The sequence below is a fragment of the Cardiocondyla obscurior genome, linkage group LG21 (genome assembly GCF_019399895.1).
Source record: "Cardiocondyla obscurior isolate alpha-2009 linkage group LG21, Cobs3.1, whole genome shotgun sequence".
Taxonomy (NCBI): Eukaryota; Metazoa; Arthropoda; class Insecta; order Hymenoptera; family Formicidae; genus Cardiocondyla; species Cardiocondyla obscurior.
The window spans coordinates 1,041,509-1,060,172 of record NC_091884.1 but is presented as its reverse complement, the minus strand read 5'-3'; the positions used below and the strand labels follow the sequence as shown (position 1 = coordinate 1,060,172).

The window sequence follows — 18,664 nt, the reverse complement described above, 5'->3', positions numbered from 1 at the left end:
TTATGGATGTTCTGAAATATTAAAATATCATGAACTTAATGTATTGCAATCTAGCTAGACATAATAGCTAATACGTACTTGTTACTCAAAAACGTTTGGAATGTTGTCGGATACGAAATTCTGTCTTTTTGTCTTTTTTTTAATGTACTTTACGAATTTCCTTCCAGACGCTCTTCCGTGGGTACTTTTATCAGGCAGCAACCATTGACATCTTCCGGCAGCAGCAGCGTCGACAGCAGTCGAGGTAGCAAAACTTCCACAACGGCACCACGATTAGACTATCGCAGTATGGTTTCAGTCGAAGATATGCCGGAATTGTTTGTGAGTTTCGATAGTAAGTATCGCAATCACATATTTATACTCATTTATAAAATATTTCATGTTCTACCGGAATGGATAGTCTAATAATCATGAAGACACATATTTCAACAGACTTACCTTTTACACAAAACACTTGTCGTTGTTTTCATATAACATTAATTATTGGTGTCGGTATAAGTAGATAAAAAAAAATAAAATTAATTATTATGTAACGATAAGGGGATGATAAACGGGATTAATATCACGCACTGCACTTGCCCGAAAATGCATAGGTAGCTTTTTAAACCGTGTTGTTTTGCCAATTTATTGTTCCTGTCTTAGAATTTCGAGCGCCTTTCGCCATAAATTATTATGAATTCGTGTAAGGAAAATTCTTTTAATATTTCTTAAATTTTGTTAATGTTGTAAATTGCCAGGTAAACCCGGGAGTGGTAACCAAATGAGCTTTATGTATATTAAAATATACTCTATTCATTTTAGATCATTTATTTATTTGTTGTTATCACACGTCATTTCATTAAATAAATGTTAAATATAGCATTTTTTCAATGCATAAAATATTCATTAACTATATTGGGACGGAATATATTATGAATCTTGTTTAACGTAAATTAATTTTCTATTTCTCGTCGATCTTGACGTATTTTGATAAAAAAATATATTTTAAAACGGCATTTTAATAAAAAGATCGAACCAGCACTTGTCATAACATTAATTTACAAACAAAATATACGGATATGTCTACAGAATCTTGAAACCCTTTGTGCCACATTGCATGTGAAAGATGCGTCTTGTTTCAATTTAAATGTTCTTTCAACTATCACTTTAAAACATTCACTTAAAAAAAATTTCAAATACTTCATATTAATATTCTCTATAATAATCGAATAAGTTTTCTGTAAAGCTATTTCTTTTGAAAAAAAATGTTCGATTGTTATAGATTTTCGTAGTAACTGTTGTATATTTCTGTATTGATTGCTCTATCACGTCTTTTTTTATTTCTCTCTCTCTTCAGTAATGTTTTGTCTATTTCAGATTAGCACAACGGGTTTCATCATTTAGCTAGCAATAGGTTCATACTAATGCAGTAATGTCATTTGTTTCTGTTGCCCCTCTAGTCCAAGCACCTAATTTTCCCGAACTCGAAGGTCTGGGTAGGTTCATACAGTATTAGCTTGCTCTTCTCCTTGTGCCACGAATTCCTAATTCTTCAGTTGTCTTTTTTCGTATGTCTGTTTAAGCGTAACGTGGTTCTTTTCTGTTTTTTTGTCTTTTACTGATTTTGTTTACTGTCATGCATTAAACATGATTTGCGCAACTTACGGGCCGAAACCATACACTGTATCACTGTAATGGTTATTTCCATTTCATCACCATTTCTTGCTGCACATATATATTTTGTCGAACTGTTTCTTCTACGATATTTGTGCGATATGTACATTATGCAAATACCGTTCATCTATCACGACTCTATCCTCGTTGCTATAATTTTTCTTTCACACGGACGGTTCTTACTCTGAACACCCTCCACTCACCTCTTTGCGATAATATGCTTGCCTCGTTTTCCAACTTTTATTCGTGTTTTTAATCTGTCTGTGTATATTTACGTGCAAAATTTTTTTAGCAGTTCTTAAAGAAGTCGAGAAAAATAATCTTACGAATATATAATATACGAGCTTTTTATTGCAAGAAGAATTTCTTTGTTACGATGAAATTACGAGTCACGTTGCTTGGATTCGCGGATTCTATATTGGAATAATAAATTTGTTGATTATATAATTTTCGTTATCGGAGTATCTTGATCTGTGTTAATCAATACTTTCTGTATTACGCAGAATTAATTCCACGACCTGCACGTTCTTGCGAGGACCCACCGTTGTACCTGAGATTACGAACTGGAAGACCGAAGGACAAGAAGATACCACGATCGACGCCAATCATGAGCTACGGCAAGAAGAAGCTGCGCCCTGAATACTGGTTCAGTGTACCACGCAACAGGTAAGTTCCGTGCTTTAACATTTCATCACGTTCCTCCGAATTATTCCAATGTGGTAAAATGTGTAATTGAATTCGAAACCTCGTCATTACAATTAAATCCGAGTTATATAGTATAACATTTCGCAATGCTCGAGAATCAAATCGACACAATCGTAAATTAATTTTATTCTAATGATGAATTAGATAAATTAGATGGATTAGATAAATATACGTATAAAATAATGGCACAAATAAATGCTCGACGAGCAAACGTTGAAATTCTTTACGATAAAATTTTGTTTATTCGAACAATTTAAATTTTATTAAATTTATATCAATGCAGTCACTGATTGAGCAACATTTTCGATACTTTTTTTCTTCGCTGTTTGGTTTTTATTTAACGAGTTTATTTCTAGGCATATTTTAAAACGCGAGAACCGGTACTTTTCGGTGTTTAAACATTCGCATTCCTGAAATTTTAAATATCAGAATCGGTGGTTTTTTTTTTTTTTTCTTCTTTTTTTTTTAGCGATTAACGAGTTGTTGTCGTCGGAAAACGAGTTACAGGCGCCACGTCGTTCGTGATAAGTCGATCGCTTAATCACGCACGAATAAATATTCGACAGCGACGTTTCTTAGCAGCAGCGACGCGCCGGAAAATTTCTCTCGAGCGAAAACGACCGCTGGCTACGTTATTTTTGTACGTTCCCGACGGGGTTTACGCACATCTTCTCTTTAAAGAACGCGTTGCGATCGGCCACGTGCTTCGTCGCGGGACACGCAAAATAGATTTTCGCCGGAACTTCTATTTATACGCCCGCTGATGCTCGATCAAGGTTCGCTGCGCATACGAGTACCAATGTTTCTTCTCTCTTCGCATTTTTTTTTTTTTTAATTACAATAACAACAAAAAAAAAATAGTAACACGCGATTTAAAATCGCGCTAAATGTATCGCAAGCTTTTGCTACTTTAATCCACCGTATTTGTGTCGCAGGGCGAGTTTTTAATTTTAAAAGAAACGAAAAAGAAGGGAATGCGTTTTACTTTAAATGTTGTTTAATTGAGATAAATTTTTCTTGGAATCTCGAATCTGTCATCCGTGTATATCGCGATATATATCGCGCAAATCTCGTTGACTTTCTTTTTTTTTAATTTTTTTTTTTCGAGTGCCACTTGTTTACAAATACATTCAGCCATTTCCCGGTATCGGAATTATATCGTGTAATACATAATTAAGATCGGCTTAAGCGTTTGTTCGATTAGGATTTATCGAAAGCGATTCTTCGTACTGATCCGGGTTCCCGCTAATCGTTCTTATGTCACCAGATAAATCATAAGTTGCCAAAAATAGCATTCTCATTAAATATTATTAAGTATTATAAACTGCCGTAAAAATATAATTGATAACTCGTCCATATCAGCGAGCGATTAAATTTATCTTTTTTTTTTCTCGCGTGATTAAAAGAAAAAAAAAAAGAAAATAAAACAATGCGTGCATGCATCATCTTCTAAATTTAAATTTTTTTATTAATTTATCAGGATATCGCAATTTTTTAAGCTCGATATTGGTAAAGATTTTAATATAAAATTCCAATTAAAAATTTCAAGTGCGAACTGCTCTTAATAAATATAATAATTGTTAGTTTTTTTCTTTCCTTTTTTTAAATATATTCTTTGTGTAATTTAAAAACGTCAATCTCAGCTGATTGCAGAGGCGACAGATTTTAATTCGAAATCAGATTACAGTTTATAAATAAAATTCAACGGATGATAGAAGCCGTAGATAAAGTTATGAGAGTAATCTGGAGGAAAAAAAAAAGGAAAAGAAATAACAGATCGATGGATTACAATGTAATATATTTTCACTGTGCGAGGTGCGTATGTGCGTCACATTCGCGATTTGAAATAACGATAGCAGTGAAATTAAAATTTAAAACCCTCGCGTCAGCGCCGTTTCAGCGATCGGGAAAAATCATTTTTCACGCTGACCCCGAGAGCGAATTACGCAAGAGAAAAAAAAACAAAGTATTGTATTTTTTTTTTTCTTTTAATATCTAAATGGGGACGGAAATACGTCGAAAGATAAACTCCGCGTTTCGTCCGCTTCCGCGTGCGACGTGAAAAAATCCCAAAGGGACCCCCAGTGGCATAACTCGGCCGACGGACGAGGAGCTGAAAAAGCGCGTCGGCGGATGCGGCGCACACGGCGAGCGACAAAGCGCCGCGAGGCGCGATAATGAAACAAAGGTGCAGGTGTACCGAGCGAATCAGCGGCACGTGACACGGACCCGTCGACGTACGCGACGTATCTGGCGGCCTACTCGGTTTTCCGGTTGTTCTCCGCTCCGCGTACGTGAGGGGACACGCTCGTTCGCCCAGCCGACCGTTCTCCAAGCGCAGCGTGGTACCGACGGTGTTTCCCCGAGAGTTTCCGGCTTTTACGCACGTTGAATCGGGCCCCGTCGCGAATTCGGATCGATAATCGCGATACAAATAAATAAATCAGCATCGCGAGAGGTGTCGAAGCTGTCGAGAGGTTAGAAACAGGGGGGAGGGAAAGGAGGGGAACGAGCTGATAACGAGCCGCTGATACGCGGCCGCCGACGACTCCCGCCGGCCGAGGTCGGATAATTGGTCCCGCGCGGCGTGACGCACGACGAGAACCGGCGCATCGTTGTTGACGTTGCCTCCTCGCTGCGCTCCGTCGCCCGGATCGGCAGCGCGATGATGAATCAGGCGATGAGCAGGGTCGGCGGTATGCTGAATTTTATTTACGACCGCCACGTGAGAGGCGCGGTGACGGGCGTGATGCCCTTCGTTCATCGCAGGTAAAAAAACTTTGTCGCGCGACCGCGACGTTTAAAATCGAGTCGCGCAAACGTTCGGTTTTGCTAAAATCTTGCGGGATCGATTCATGAAAGTCGCGACGTTAATTTCGGAACGGAAATGTATACGAGATAAAACCGAAAGAGAGGAAAAAAAAAATAAATAAAAAAGAAAGAGAGAGAAGTAAAAAGTTATAAATAGGATAGTCGAGAAATTAAATATGTGGCCTAACGTCGGGTATAATTTTTAATTAATAAACTGCTGTCTAATTTGAAACTGAATTCTCACCTCGTTTTATCATCGCAGAGGTGAGACTTTAATTTCATACCGTTACAATTCATACGTATTAACATACAGAACATATTTTAATAACATCAAATCTATTAATATTCCAGGTCCTTCCCACGTGAAGTAAAAATTTTTCACGTCGGGTTTTCGCCAAATGCAAGATTTTAATCGGAAACCAGACCACCTGCGTTGTTTAATATCTCGGCTGAATATAATTTATCATCGTGACCATTATTTAATTCTTTCGTTCTCTTTCCAGGGTGGACGATCTGTTCAGGTTCATTCACGCTTGGGTGCCAAATCTCTATGGCGAGCTGGACGAGAATTACTGGCGGGAACGTGGCTATATCCTGTCCGATACCGACACCGACCTATCACCGGAACTGTCGCCCCATGAAAGCGGCGAGGGTGCGGATTCTGCGGAGGACAGCAAGACACGTGACGAGCACGGCGACGACATTAGCGAGTTAACGAGAGAATCCTGGGAGGTAAGTGGCACCGTCCTCTTTTTTTTTTTTTTTTTTTTTTTTTTATACGTATAGATAGACTTTATCATAAGGTTGCTATTGAAAAGTTTCGAAACTTTTCTCTGATATGTGGATAAGAAAGTTTCCTTATTTTCTTTTTATTATTTTTTTTTTGTGGAGAAGAGAACTTTTATCAACTTGCCTAACGATTTATTCGTCGTTCGTAACCGGATCGTTTTAGCATTATACAACTTGAGATCTACATATTATCGTCATAACTTTGAATCTCGTGTTAATGACAGAAGTATTTTAACGCGGAGAATATTATAATTGATACGTAGACGATCCTTGTTCAAAATTCTCGGCCAGGAACCGATTTTGAATTCGAATTTGCCGGATTAAAAGTCGCCGTTGATTTTTCGAACGTAGAATTTCGTCGAGGGGGAAAAAGAGATCGCTGGGCCTCGGTGTTTTCTCAAAACCATCGGTCTCTTTCTCCGTGACTATTTGCGAGCGTTTCTAACTTCGCTGATGAACCCGATCCTCTTGTCGACCGGCTATCAGATAGCGCCGAGATACGTCGGGCGATTTTTGCCGAATCGAACACGCGGGATTTATTATTCGTTACCGGTGGCAAACGCAAAAAGGCCACTTTATACCTCGCGCTCGTCGCTATAAAATCGTGCACGATTGTCTACCGGCTGCTGTCGACGCGAGGATCGCGTCTGGGCTCGGTATAATCCACAATAATGCCGCGTACGACGATGTTTGCTAAACACGGCCGGTTCTATTGGCCGACAGCTGATCAAGGCCCCGTACGTAAAGCTGTACAGCATCCTGAAGACCTCGAGCGCATCGGCCGATTCCGAGCAGATCCAGGATTCGGAGGTACCGATTACTCCGCCCCACCCCTCCCCCTTTCTCGGTGACCGATGATGTCTGTCACTAGACACCCTAATTGCTCGATGTTGAACAATGCACCTTTTTAGATAACACTGACGCACCCTAGGATAGATTCTCGGGTGCACCTGACATTGTCACGCGATGTTTGCGGACGTGCCTATCGTTTGGTGTTCCTTTTTTTTCTTCTTCTTTTTTATTATTATTATTTTTTTTTATTTTTTTTTTATTTATTTTTTTATTTTTTTTTGTTCTTTTTTTAGTCGACTTTTTCAGCCCGCTTTGCCCGCTTCGATTGTCCATGTCTCGGTACACTCGATTTAGTATGTTAGTCCTCGTGATAAGAAATAGTTTACAGAGAAACTCCTTTGCGATCTTACCGTTTACACTCCTGTCTCATTTGTATTCCGTCGCAGTGATCCATCAATGATGCACATGTCAGTATACGAGGAAGTTCTTGGTAACGATTTTATTTAACAGCGACTCGTTTTTTCTATTACTTGAGCTAGGTTTCATTCTCCGATTCTCGTCTCGGACATTACCGCCGAAGACAGACTGCATGCATCTATTCCTCCTGATAAATAGATATCATACTTTTAATTAGAATCTAGATGAATGTGCAGCATGCACTTGTTCGATACTCTCCAACTCGCGCATGCATAATTAAATATTTTTGTCGTGTCGCATTATTAATATTATTTTTTTTTTTTCTCTCTCTCTCTCTTTCTCGCTCTGTAAAATATTTTTATATTCATACATCTCAGTTTTCGTCTGTAATTTCTATCACATTACCCGCGATTTAAAGTACTTACTGCTAGAGCGCACTTTCCGTTTTAGTCGATTCTTACGACTTCATGTAAATTAATGCTGTGTCGAAGACGATAAAGAATATCGAATCCAAGGTGAAATGGTAATTGCGGTAGACAGCATCGCGTCATGGCGTAAGTGTGAAAAATCGAAGCAAAGAAACGTAAGAGTTAGTTGGACGTGAAAAAAATCGAGGAAGGAAATTTTCTTTTGAACTCGGCATTATTAATATTTTTTTTTTCTTTTTTTTTTCCATAGCCTCGATCACGATATCGACACGTGCGATTGTAGGGCATATTTTCTTTTAGCAACTGCAGCACACATCGCTCTCAGAAGGCGATAAGACTTTTGTTTAGTAATTAGATTGTTATCGCTGCTTAAACTGTCCTCGTGCCAGCAGTTGGAGAACAATTAGAGAAGCTGCAAAGACGAGAACAATTATATTTTATATGTGTTCGATGTAAAATATATCGTTCAACTTTTCACCAAAACTTTCCGCGGTACGAGCTCGCAGGAATGTAGATTATTTCGTGTCCAAGAGTTATGCTCCATGAACTAGTCAATGGTTGCATAATAATTTCGATGCATTATTGATGAGAAATTTGCGCAGACGGTGTAAATTGACACAGATGTAACGAAGATAATATTCATTAGGAAAACACATCTCCGGGCATCGTTTGTAAAACGTGTAGAAGCAAATTTGATAATATTTTTTTTTTAAAGCGCCGAGGAATCAAAAGCGCGGGTGAAATTTCTTTCTAACCGCGTGGGTTAATAAACTTTTGAGTTTCGTCTTGAGACGAGTTTAAAAATACCGACTTTATCGGGATATAAATAATTGTCTCTTTTGTTCAAAGAAGATACAACGTTTACTTATCGCGATCAGATATCGTTTTCAATTAGTAAAAATTGATTTGGCGTTTTTATGTGCGATAAATTCGAGGAACATTTTCCATTCGTTTATCCGGTCGATTCTCTTCGTCGTACTGGCGGTTCATAAATTTGCTTCTAGTAGGAAGACACGGAGCTTATAAAAAATGAAAAGGGAACGTACACTACTTAAGAGAGATCACCGGTAACAATAACGTATGAGCCATTCGTGACTAAAGTATTTTTCCGTCTCCGAATACTTTGCAATTCGATCATTTAAAAATAAACGACGGAATGCCGAGCCTCTTTCTTCGAAGCACGCTTTCGCTTATTTCGGGATGTTCCTGCAGCGCTTGTCGTAAAGTCAGGCAAAATTTACGGTTTAAAAATACGTCAAGATCAATTTTAGCTGGTAAAAAAAAATATACCATGCAGAACATTGCGGAGAACTTTATCAGGCAAAGGAAAATAGAAATTAAAAAAATATACCGCAGCTATATTAATTATATTGCACGAATGCTCGCGAGACAGTTAAAAACGAGAACAATTGCGCCGATTATTTCCAGGACTAATTAAAAATAATTTTGCACTTGGGCGAAGACGTAAACTGAAGCTGAATAGCTCGAGTAGGGTTTAACGAAATAAATACACTTCGGGCAATCGTAAATGTCTGCTGAACTTTCGCGATTTAAGAGCTGTAACATTTATTTTTTATTTTTTTTTTCTTTACATAAAATCCCGAAGAGATTGAACGTAATGTTTGCAGTTTTATGATTCTTGAATTCCTCCATAATTAACCGTTCGAGTTATCAACTCCGTGCCTGGAGCAGACGCTCCTCGTTTACGAGATGCATTGACAAAAAAGGAAAGACGATTTTTTAGAATGGATAAAGCACGTGTTGCGCAGCAGAGGATGCGCGGCCGCGAGGAAAGCATCTGCCGTAAGCATATGCGTCACTCTTTTTCAACTCCCCTCTTCTCGCTTTTCATCACTTGCACGAGCGGTATTAGATTTATTCCGAAAGCTCCAGTGCGGCTTCAGTCCTCGTAAAGTTCAGTCGTTAAATAAACCGGTGCTATAAATAATAGGATCTAATTATTGCCGCGTAGTCAAAGAACGTCAAAGAGCATTGAAAGTAAATCCTGCCGCTCGCATTAATCCAAGTCGAGTACCATATTAAATATTAAATAGCGATATGAATGTAAACAAGTTCTTGCTGTGATATATTTTTGTTCGAAAACCTTAGAGAAACGGCTGCGTTATATTTAAATTACAATCTACGTGTGACTTGAGAGTTGTGCCAGTTTTACTTCTTTAAAATAAAAAAAAAGAAGTTTCATGTTCCTCGAAAAGATACAGCTTCGGTAGTGAAAGACATAATGTAAATAAGACTTTCGCACGATTTTCCGTTTGCGAAGCGAAGGGGAAAAAGATCGGAGATCGGAAAAGAAAAGGTGCTGGCCGCGAATTTTTAGTGTCTATCGAAGGTAACGCGAGTGATCGAGGATGCCGAGGTCAAAGATGCCGAATCCGATAATCAAGATCACGAAATTCTTGAAACAGAAAACGAAGGTAAATGTCAGAATTGAGGCGAGACGCGTTTGGAATTTTTTTTATTTTTTTTTTTATTTTTAATCGGCGTTTATTTTGCCGGGCGGACCAAATGTTTTCGAGTTTACTTTTTCAAATTTTAGGAACATATTTTTCGTTCTAGTTATGTAATTATCAGGTCGTTTGTGCGAAGTAGACATTCACTCCACGCGAGTAAACTAATTAATGATTCCACGAAAATTCCACTTCGATTGTTTTCGAAAGTGGAATTATCGAAAATGTCAAGTTAAAGAAAGATTTATGATTTCTATGACGCGTTATTTCTTTAAGTACAAAAGAAAAAAAAAATAATAATTGCACACACATCCGTTTTGCGTATTATGAACCGGTTAAATGTATTGATCAACGCATTTATTAATTAATATACGAGTCTTCCACTCGAAGTGTATCGATATATTATTTACGTCATTAATGTTTACGACAAAAATAACTTTAACATTTTGCAAAATTAGAGCGTTTGCTTATAATTTATTTTGTATAGTTTGCACGTTAATGATTTTAAAAAAAAGATTGCGCTTTGCACAAGACATATTTAACGACCAGTATTTAGCAGCGAGCCTGAATTCACCTTTCACCGAACTAAAGATTAATGCAAAACGTGCCATTCAGAACTAGTCGGCTTGTAAATTATAATATTATTCAGTTGATAACACGCATTGCCGGTTATCACTCGCGCAGCAACTTGTAGATATTGAAAATTGCGGTGGTGTTTAGACATAAAGAAGAAAAAAGGAAAAAGAAAAAAAAAAGGAATTGAGAAAAAAATTACGTTAAAGAAATAAAATTAAAAAATAAAATGACTTTTGCCATTTTCAAAAGGATTAAACATTTTATTAGAAAATACAGAAATAAATTTACTTCGTTTTGGTAAAAACAAAATTAATTTCCTGGTTTATCAGCAATAAATTTATTCGAAACTATTCAATCACAGATTGTATAATCGCAAATAAATTGGTGGAAAAGATTTATTTCGAAACATTAGTCTTGCCACAATGATTAATGAAATAGAAAAATAAAAAAATTCATTTTAAAGTAGAAACGTTTCTAAAAATTATGTATAATTTTTCTTCGTTGACTTTTACCTTGTTTTAACAAAAACATCTTAGCATGCGTGAGTTATAACAAAATACGGACGCGTATTCCGTTATTATTATTATTGAATTAATATAATTACCGAAGAATCGATTTAATCAGATTATCTTTAATGTAAGATTTAATTAAATAGATCACTAAATAATCATTTCTCTTTAAAAAACTTCTTATATCAATACAATGTCATTAATTGCAGAACTTTATAAATCAACTGATCAACTCTTCGTAGTTTTTTTTTTTTTTTTTAAATTTTTAACAAAGTTTGATAAGAAAATAAAAAATAGATAAATTAATAGTGATGAATGATCTCGGGAATTAACAATTAACTAAGATCTTTATGAAAACTTTTAGCAAGTGTGTGCATTTAATTAAAAAAAAAAAATAATAATAATAATAATATAGTATGTATAATTAGCTTAATAATAACTTATGATAGCCGTGCTACGTTTTATTTAGAAATGTTTACAAAGTAAAATAACAGATTTAATATGAAATGGCATTTGCGTGCGCTGACGCGCATTCAAGACGTAGCTTGCTCATTAATTTTCATATTTACTTCCTCGCGTTATCTCGGAATTTTAAAGGAAATCGTCGGATATTGGTCGTGCGGCGCGATTGTCAATAACGATCGCAGTCACCCTTCACAATCTTTTCGTAGGCATTTCCTGGTCTCCTTGAATGTTAACACTCATCGCCGGCTTTTAACGCCTTTTATGAACTTTCCATATGTGGAATCAAGTTTCCACAGATTATTTTAAAATATGCATCGCGAATCTTACAATTACTTAAGGGAAAAAAAAAATTTTATCGATCTCTTCGGAGTGTAAACAGTTTTATAATCCAGAGATAACTTTTTTTTTTTTTTTCTTTCTTTCTTTTCTTTTTTGCTTGGCACAAAAAAAAGATGATCCTTCGTTTAAGCGAGTTTCATTCGTGTTTTTATTATTAAATAAAATTGTTACATTGAATAATCGAACAGTTTAATGGACACGAGAATAACAGGCGACACTCTTGCTAGTATGTGGTGTCGAAATATATATTTCAACATATTTTCTCGATTGGTATAACGCCGTGAAAGACTTGCGTAATGATCTCGCAGTCAAAATTATAAAAGCAACGTCGTCACTTTTTTGCGAAATTATATAATTGTGCTTTAGCTACTTACGACATTAAACCATCCTCTGTGCTCACGCATTATGTCCCACAATAACACTCCTCGCGTAGCTAACAGCCAGGAAATTTCGATTAGCGGATCACGTTATAGTCGGCCCGCAATTGAAGGCAATTTATAGGCCGGCTACGCGAGCTTTATTATCCATCGTAATGGGCGATCTATATTTTCAATGTCTCCGGCCGCTTCCGTCTTGCTTCGATCTCAATTAAAACTCGATTAAAAAAAAAAATAAGTAAAAAAAGGAAAAAGAAAAAAAAAACAGATATACTCAAGATTCGATCATTCTTTCGCTCGTCATCTCGGAATAAAGATTACGTAATAAACGTGTACGATGTCTACGCGCGTTTACGAATAATCTTCGCAGTTTCGCCGCGCAACGTCCGTTTTTTATTTTATTTTTATTTTTCTCTAAACGGAGAATATCGTTTTCGTTCGAAAAACGTACGCCGGTGTTCATTAATCGAGCCCCGGGACATCCCGTGCATAAACCCGGCGTCGATTGAAATCTTCATCAACTCGCGCGAGTTATCGGCGTTTAATGTTTTTCCCATCTCTGATTAATGATGGCTTGTCTCGCCTGGTACTTGACAATTTATTCATAAGATTAGCATATGTAAACCCGGCCGTACGAATCGGCATCTCGTATCAGAGTAATCGAGATGAATACATAGTAACTGCGTACCTGCGCGGCATTCGTTTTAATTAAACAATGATTTATTCTTAGCCTCAATAACGTTTAAACAATTTCATCGCGGAAAATTTTTCACCCGCTGGAATAAAGTCGTCGCACGAGATAAGCGGTTATTTGTCACCTAATCTTTATCAAAGTAATGGAATTTCTTGCCGAATCGCTAATCCCAAGCCCCGACTTGGTCTCGAAAGTGATAAAGTTAACTTGCAATCTATCGAAACCTTTGTTTTATCTGCCTTATTTAATGTAATTAAATGAATGGAAGGAAGTGAGACTTGCTATATTTAGATCCGATAAAGTTTCTTTTAAATCGGAAACTGCTATCGAATAATGATTTAATTAGATATCTTTTTATTATTCTTTTTTTTTTCTTTTTTTTTTTAACGAACGATTTAATTATTTCTACATATGTTACTAAATTATTAAATTACTTATTTCGACATTATTATTACGTTAGTATTAAATGTTTTATGATACATTAATAAGGAAATGCCGTATATTTATTCTCGAGTATCCCTAAATTATTTTGTCCTCGCGTAAAAAAGTAGTATTGCTCGCCTCAAGATAAGTATACGGAAATCCATGAAATCATAACAGCACGCGGAAGTTTCTTATTACGAGCGTCATTTAAAGCGGTTTTGGTAGATCGGGCTTCATTCGCGTCTTTCCTTCTTTACGGTCAATACGCGTCGGTCGCGTATCAGAGTCGCTATCAGGACGGCTAGAAGATCGAAGGACGATCGCCCGCGCCAGAATAATGCATTTCGAGGCCGGCGCGAGCATTCGGCAATAATTTATGTGTACTTGACATTAAGTAAGAAGAAGGGAGACCGGAAACTTATCCCGATTAAAGATTTTTATAGCGAGCTTTTACACGGGATATAGTCAAGTTAAGAAATCGAACCGAGTGCCTTTAGCATCGTTCAGTCTCGACCGATTTGTCCCGCCGATCGCACTAAACTCTGCCGACCGTCGCGTATAAAATTCGTCCGCGATAATCCACTTACTTGGTCCAGCTGGTGGTTGAACGAGAAGTTCGTTGATCGCAGTGCTTAATCGGAAAAAGAAAAATATTAGCTTAAAGTTTTCGACGCTTGTTGAAAATTTAATTTAAATCGACGATACTCCAAAGTTCCAAGTTCGCGGTACCGATATAATTTTACTCGCCGACGATGATCGTCGATCCGTGTCCCATTTTGAATTACGTTTTTCAACATTCCACGAGAATGCTAGCGGTGAGTTTTATCAATTAATCAGCGTAAACTTATTTATTATAATTTTTTCTATTTATTTCCGCGGCTGTTATGTGTCTTAAACAACGGTGAGCGTTAAAAATAAGACGTTAAAAGTGAGAAAAATTCGATCATAGTTTTTAGGACGCGATTCTGGGCAGTCTCAAATTATAATGGGCATGTTATTTTTATCAGGAAAATTAGTTTATTCCTTTGAGTCGTTTGTAAAACGAATTTATAATTTTTTTTTTTTTTCTGCATTAAACAATCTAATTAGACATTTACTCACCAACGCTCAACTAATCGGCTTTTCACGGTCGTTTACCTATCAGAGGAATGGAACACAGTCTTCCGCGTTCTATTTTGATACTCGTTTGCACCAATCTGAAAAGAAGCGTTTGAGATGGTCTCTTGTAGCTTATTTTTCTAAACGAGCACGTGAAAGTCCCGCCTTTTGTGACGCACCAGCTGGTGTTTCTTTTGTAAAATTGTTTTTGTCGCTCTATTGTTAAGTTAATAAAATAATAAGAAGTGAAATAGAAAAGGCTCTTCATTAGATTTATATTAACGACAGATATTGACATTTCGATTAACTCGATTCTTTTGTATTACGTATAATTTCAAGGGGAAAAAAAAATTAACATTTAATTAATTCAAAAATTTATTTTAAACTTCGTGTATTTTTGAAATCATGTACGTCTTTTTTTTTTGTACGAAACTGCTTTAAGTTGTTGTTGTCGTTTCATCACTCGACGTAACAATTGCTAATCCGAGTATTGCGGATCGTATTAAGTTAAATTATGCGTTGTGACAAAAGCACGCAATGTACTTCTTTTATTTTTATCTTTTCCTTAAAAAACAAAATTGAAATACAATAATGTGTAGCTTGGTTGATATCTCAATTTAAAAGTCGCTCTTTTATTTTTTTTCTTTTTCTTTTTTTTTAATAAATATAAAATTAATGTTTGAAAAGCTAAACTTCACAAAATAAACGAGTTGCCGCGTAATGCATTTTATCTCTATATAAATAATAATTAAAAAATTGTTTATAAAGATCACTATTATTTCCCCCAACTAATTTATCAAAAAGTCGATAACCGTACTGGCTAACGAGCTGTTTGCACGGAACATCTGGAATAGCATGTCGCGCTATCAAATTGAAATTAACGCGATGCGTCCAGTGAAGTGGCCGATAATGATAATGAGCTTTGAAAAACTTCGCAGCGAAAAACTGATTGACCGACAGTGATGATATTTTTATGTCCGTCCACGGACGAAAGATAAATGTCAAAAATACGATAGGTATGCAATCTCGCATGACGCGATAACGTAATCATTATATATGAATAAACGTCAGGCTGCTATTTACGTTAAAAAAAAAATATTATCAAATTTTATTAATTGCGAAGTGTATATAAAAATTTTTTTTTTAATTTAGAAAAAATTCTAATACCTTGAAAATAAAAGATCGAAATTAATTTGCTTCTAAAATTATCAGTTTTAGATTGTCGAATTTTTAATTGACATAGATTATCAATTTGATATCATACAATATTTTATTAACATTTAATTTTATATAAAAAAAAATAAAAATTCAATAAGAAAAGACGAATGTTTGCTCGGCTCTTCTAGATCTGTGATCTCTGTTGATATTTCTTCTCGTCACGCATCCTAAACGTTAAAATAACATTATCTGAGGATGTCAGGGCAGCTGCGAACTCACGAGGCAATTCGTATGAAAGCTAAAATTCTTCCAATCGCAAGATCAGAGGTTATCGGAAATTTTTTTGTTTATTTTTCATTGCAAAGGAGACAGGTTTGCTTGATAATGACTGATAATGTTGAAAACACAGCAAGTAAACAGTACCGTTGGCACATAATTTTTCCGTAGTACGCACATAACATAAATAATGGGAACATAATAAGAGATAATCATGCGATAATACCACCCCAAACATCACATTGTTTCTGCTACGTTTATGAAATTCATCATATTAATTTAATGTCGGTTTGCGCTCGTATTGCCAGAGAGATTAAAAAAAAAAAAAAAAAATTATTGGCGGTCTCATATATGTATATATTTCAACGATAACCTGTGATCTAACTTTGCCATTCTTTTGACGTCATTTGAAAGTTCTTTGAAAATTTAATACTCCGCTAAGATATGTAATGTCAAAGTGTAGTAATGAATCTTTCCCTTTCATTTACTTCAAAGTCGTGTCATCGGACAAGCAAAGATCACGTATACAACTTCATTACAGAAGGAAAGTTAAATTGCTTTTAGAAAACGCGACTTCAATTCTTTCTCTTTCTTTCTCGAGAAGTGAATTAAATAAAATTTTATTCGCAAACAATGTGATAAACGTTTCTGAACAATACGTATAACAGACTTTCATTAAAATGTATATGTGCGCACATGTCCAGACTTTTGTCTTTCACGTTTTATGTATTGTTCGTGGTATAAACATAACATAATCATTTCTGTCTTACGTCTCTTACCAAATCAAGCAATATTTATAGCAACCAATTAAGAGCACATTTTATTCTCCCATGTAGAGACACGTAATTAATATTTAAAATTAAATACTTTTTAATTTCGTAGAAATAATACTGCATACAAAGTCGTTTTGATAATTTAATCTCTCTTTTTTTTTTTTTTTTTTTTGTACTTCGTAATCTTATTGATTAAAAAAATATTGCAATTCTTTAAGCTTCAATTGTATTCAAATTTATTACAATTTTTATTTGACCTCCGATATTCCGCTCGTCATTTATGCGACTTTTTAATTTGATGCAATACAATCGATGATAAACCTCCCCGATTCTATTTCATTTCAGAACCGTTTAAAATATGATAACTTCAGCGTTTCAGATATTACCTTTGAGGGGGTCTTTTTTTTTTTTTTTTTTATTTTTAAATATGAATATGCACCGCGCAGAATTTGCATTCGCTCACGCGCGTATTGCATTATCGTGCGTGGTGCGAAGCTAAACGACTCCATGTGATGGCAGGCGAACAAAAGTAATTTAATATTGGCACACATTTCACGGTGGCCTCCCACGTTAATAATTATCCGGCAATTGACTTGAATAAACGCAACACCCGCTGCGGTTACGTGAGAGCGGTATTAACAGAGTACAACACGACACTTGGATGTGGTAGTGCCCTAAATGTGCTTAGATTTAGTTAAACCGAGGAGGTCAGAAGGTCGGAACAACTAATGCCCTCAGCGTCACATATTTATGGTCAATTAAACGAGAAAAAGCGAAAGGTTTCGCTCAGAGACTTCAAGAATTCGAAGCCAGGCAGGATATTGAAATATTCTTCCAACGAATCTATATTATATCTCCTAAAAATATATATTACAATTAATTATTATTTCAATATCTTGCCCGCCTCTAATTCAATATTAATTCGACTTGAAAGTACTCCAGAGTCTTTTATTCATCGTATCCAAAAGTAGACACCACGTGCATGTTGCTAGATAGTTTTTGTGTTTAACGAACACTAGAAGTTTGTCGTTTCACATGTGTCCTCAAATATCAACCGCGTCGCCCATACATACTAACGAAGCATTATTTAGATCATTATGCACATCCATTTGTGTCACGATCATCTTCTCATGGAATCCGTTATCGGTAGAGATGAAATGTACTTCTCACCTCCTCGATTAGATCTCGCGATATTCGTATCGTTGTCGAAGAATGCGCCCTCGGGAAACACGCCATTAAATGCATTCCTCATTCGCAGGTACTGTCTATGAGCGAGGAGTTCAGGCGGGCTCTTTACGCGAACAGTGCCATTTCTCTGGATAACGATGTCATTGTGCCCGACCTCATTGGCACGACGGAAATACTCAGCGACGAGCACAGGGAACAGCTATGCCGTCACCTCCCCGCGAGAGCGGAAGGTTATCAGTGGACTCTCGTCTTCAGTACCAGCCAGCATGGCTTCAGCCTCAACAGCATGTACCGAAAAATGGCAAAAGTTGAAAGTCCGATCCTGCTGGTCGTCGAAGACACGGAGGGCAGCGTGAGTGCCTTGTTCTCTTAATTCGAGCCACAGTCGATTGGTCAATCGGTTCTAATTCGAGTCAAGAATGCTGCCTCTGAAAATAAATCTTGCAATCTGTACAACGATTGCATCTATGATTGCAGCATTGGCTTTTTTTTTAATGTTACGTTAGAGTATCGGATAACAGCATTCTGCGCGTACACATCAAGAAAACAGGTTTAAAAATATAATTAAAAATGTAATTATTTATATAAAAATTGTTTGTTCTTTATTAAACGAATTAATTTTTCAGGATTATTATTTTAGAAGGATATATTATTTAATTATGAGTAGAATACATTTAGAGATAAAATGGTGAAGTCGACTAATTAATTCGAAGTACAAAGTTTCA

General features: G+C 36.2%; 1 protein-coding gene across 14 annotated transcripts in view; it reads left to right on the top strand.

Moving 5' to 3' along the window:
• Mtd (TLD domain-containing protein mustard) overlaps positions 1-18,664 on the top strand; it is a 123,231-nt gene that overhangs the window by 97,410 nt on the left and 7,157 nt on the right. For 10 of the 14 annotated variants that reach the window (XM_070670519.1, XM_070670517.1, XM_070670521.1 and 7 more), the window contains 5 exons: positions 168-334; positions 2,157-2,319; positions 5,673-5,901; positions 6,682-6,768; positions 18,010-18,291. In XM_070670519.1, coding sequence (XP_070526620.1) covers positions 168-334; positions 2,157-2,319; positions 5,673-5,901; positions 6,682-6,768; positions 18,010-18,291 — 928 coding nt within the window. Of the gene's footprint in view, positions 1-167; positions 335-2,156; positions 2,320-4,869; positions 5,128-5,672; positions 5,902-6,681; positions 6,769-7,017; positions 10,031-18,009; positions 18,292-18,664 lie in introns of those variants that run through there. The other 4 variants (XM_070670514.1, XM_070670516.1, XM_070670524.1 and 1 more) reach the window with 3 other exon arrangements.